The sequence below is a fragment of the Chanos chanos genome, chromosome 5 (assembly GCF_902362185.1).
Source record: "Chanos chanos chromosome 5, fChaCha1.1, whole genome shotgun sequence".
In the NCBI taxonomy this organism is placed as follows: domain Eukaryota; kingdom Metazoa; phylum Chordata; class Actinopteri; order Gonorynchiformes; family Chanidae; genus Chanos; species Chanos chanos.
In genome coordinates this window covers 38,007,782-38,010,814 of record NC_044499.1, presented here as the reverse complement: position 1 = coordinate 38,010,814, position 3,033 = coordinate 38,007,782, and the positions used below count along the sequence as shown (strand labels likewise).

At 41.6% G+C, this 3,033-nt stretch overlaps 1 protein-coding gene across 1 annotated transcript in view; it reads left to right on the top strand.

Annotated features, from left to right (window-relative positions):
* Positions 1 to 2,525, top strand: part of mpp7a (MAGUK p55 scaffold protein 7a) — a 67,626-nt gene extending 65,101 nt beyond the window's left edge. Inside the window, exon 16 of the mRNA XM_030774025.1 lies at positions 2,228 to 2,525. Coding sequence (XP_030629885.1) covers positions 2,228 to 2,407 — 180 coding nt within the window. The 3' untranslated portion in view covers positions 2,408 to 2,525. The remainder of the gene's footprint in view (positions 1 to 2,227) is intronic.
* The last annotated feature ends 508 nt before the right edge of the window (positions 2,526 to 3,033 follow it).

The following is a 3,033-nucleotide window of genomic DNA, read 5'->3' as shown; positions in this document are numbered from 1 at the left end:
AAGCCGGCCTTCTGCTCCTATTGTTTTCACTTTAATATCTCTTGTATAACGCTGATGTCATTTTTCATCCTTTTTTTTTTTTTTTTCTAAAAGCGCACCCAAATACCTTTATATCTGTTTTCAAGAACACAAGAACAAAATCCCTGAGAGAGTTCAATGGCAGTGTCAGAAGAAACTAGGCTGGCAGAGCTAGTCGCATATGTGTTATAGCGTCTGGCTGTAAATATGTCGTTATGGTGGCAGGGTGAACAGTTTAAAACCGTAGTGGTATTTTTTTCCTCTCTCTTAAGCTCAGTAATGCCATCTCTGTCAAGGATGAGGAGACTTTGGGCCTTCAGGAATATAAAACGAAGACCTCTTGACAAACCTGATACGTTCTTTTTTTTTCTTCTTCTTCTTCTTTTTTTAATACAGCAGCCAGGTGCTCTTTATATGAACCAATAAAAACAGATTTTCCATCAAAGTTTTGAATGAGCCAGAGATTAGCAGAACTCCTGAGAGAGAGAGAGAGAGAGAGAGAGAGAGAGAGTGAGTTTTGACAGCACTGGCTCCTGACTTGCTGTCTCTCCTTTCCAAAATTATTTCTCAGTATCGTGCTGTGGTTTGTATGCGAGTCTAGGCCTGGACGTGCATCGTCCACCAGTCCACTGCCCGTAGAGGGCCTGCTGGACCCCAGTCTGCTCCGCCAAAGCTAGCCCAGCTCTACAGCTCGCACCCCAGAGAGCAAGCCAGAAAGAGAGAGGGAGAGAGGAGAAAAGTGTGAGGGAGGGGGTAGAGTACAGGAGGGGATAGACAGACTGTGGGGAATGGAGAGAGAGAGAGAGAGAGAGAGAGAGAAATGAAGAGAGGATAAGGACAAACAAGGAAAGAGATTTTGAGGGAGGAAGATGACAGGAAGGTGACTAAGCCACTGTGACCTGGCTACTGGTCCTGGAACGTGAGTTGGAAGCAAATTTTCTTTCATCTCAACAAGATAAACTGGAAGCAACATAAGTCATGCTCAGAAGTGTTCCTCTCTAACATGGCACGAGGCCCTCTCGCTGAAATATATTTTCAAATACATAATGTTTTCTGAAAGAAATTCTGAGTCATATAAATGCTTTAAATGTATTAGAATGTTTGATTTGGTGAACTGTGGTTTTGGGGTTTTGGACCTGCCACAAACTCTGGGTCCTTTGAATAAGAGAGCTATATAGGGAGTGCGATGATTGGTTTGTCAAACATTTTTGGTTTGTGTTTAAAAGACCTTGACCCAGTTTAATTTTAGAGTCATCCAAAAACAAAGCTGAACAACAGGGAGATTCTGAAGTAGCTCGTGGCTGTACTTCCCTGGTCTGTTTAAGACGGTGCAGTTATAGACTGAGTGTGTGTGTGTGTGTGCCTTGTGTGTGTTTTGTCAGTTACTTTACAGTGCTGGGTTGGCAGAATCTCTGTATATATCTCTCTCTTGCTGATTTGTGGCAGTTCTGAGTCTCTCCAGTAAAACCGTGTTCTAAAATCAGTTAAGCCACTCAAACCATGCCATGTTCTCTATTACAGACACTAGAAACCAGCCTCACAATATAAACACTCCTCTGGAGTAGCCGTAGGCTTGACACGGTCAGAGGGCATTTAGCTCACCAAAACCCAGTGACAGACGGACACTGGCCACATGGTTAGAGATAGGACAGACATGTCATAGCTGAAGTATTACCTTATAATATCACAGATTTTACGATATTAAAGGGGTTTAAAAAAAAGGTTTCTTTTTTTCTTTTTTTTTTCTTTTTTTTTTTTTTTTTTAACATAGTCTAATGATTGAAGTTGGTTTTAGATCCTAACCATCGTTCTTCAGTGTCAGCGTTTGAAGGTGCATGTTTCACCAGATCTGAAAAGTTTTCCTGTGTAAGATCCTATCATATGACTGAGGTTGATCCAGACCTCAAGTCTGTTTTGGGACTTCTTACCACTTCAGTAAAACATTAAATATCAGTTTTATCTTTTATACATCAATAATGAATATTTTGGTGAGAATTCTTTTCTCATTTTTAAGACATGTTTTATTGAGAACCAGAAGAGGCAAAGATTTTATTTTAGATTAAGGAAAATCCATGAAAATTCTTTGGATTAGATACTGTAGTGATTATGTGTCTGAGACATTACAGATGTGGTGATGAGATTAATTTTTACCAGGATATATTTCTTCTGTGTATTTATGCCCTTGTTTGTGTGTTTGTCTGTGTGCCAGGAGGAAGACTTCCAGGAGATGATCAGTACCTCTCAACAGATGGAAAGCCAGTACGGTCACCTCTTTGAAAAGGTCATCGTTAACGACGACCTGAACACGGCCTTCAACGAGTTAAGGGCGGCACTGAGGAGAGTGGAAACAGAGACTCACTGGGTGCCAGTCAGTTGGACTCACACATAAAGGAGGAGAGGAAAACAAGACAAATTACAGATCTGTTGATGGTGAAACATTAAAGGAAGGACTTGAACACACCTAGGACTTTTATCATAGCTATGGACCGATCGTTGGGTTCTTAGAGTCTTTCGATGGTTGTGGAGTTTTGATGATGCATAAAGGGCAGATTTAGGGTTCCTGGTCGTGTCTGGCCAACCAACTGGACTCTATGCCTGATTACGTCTCAGGCTGAAGCAATGAACAGTTGTGTCCATTAGAGATCTCTGTGACTGTGTGTGTGTGCGCGTGTTCGTGTGCGTTTGCGTGTGCATGTGCGTGTGTGTGTGACTCTGCCAATCACTGTGGTAGGGATGTGGATCGCTCCTTAGTGTATTTTTAACGTTATAGAAACCAAAGGGATAATGATTCTTTTTCTGCAGTCTTGGTGGATGGTTCTTTGCATATACATTGGTGTAGCAGTTCAGATGTTAAATAGGGGGAAGAGGAAGTTACTAACTGTTTTGCTTTTTCTCAGTCTCGTCCTCCAACCAGATGATGCTCTTAAACTCATAAAACGCCCCGGTGATCTGGTATGCCGTAACTTTGAGACAATATTGCCACAACATCAGCACAGCATTGACTGGTGAACTGTA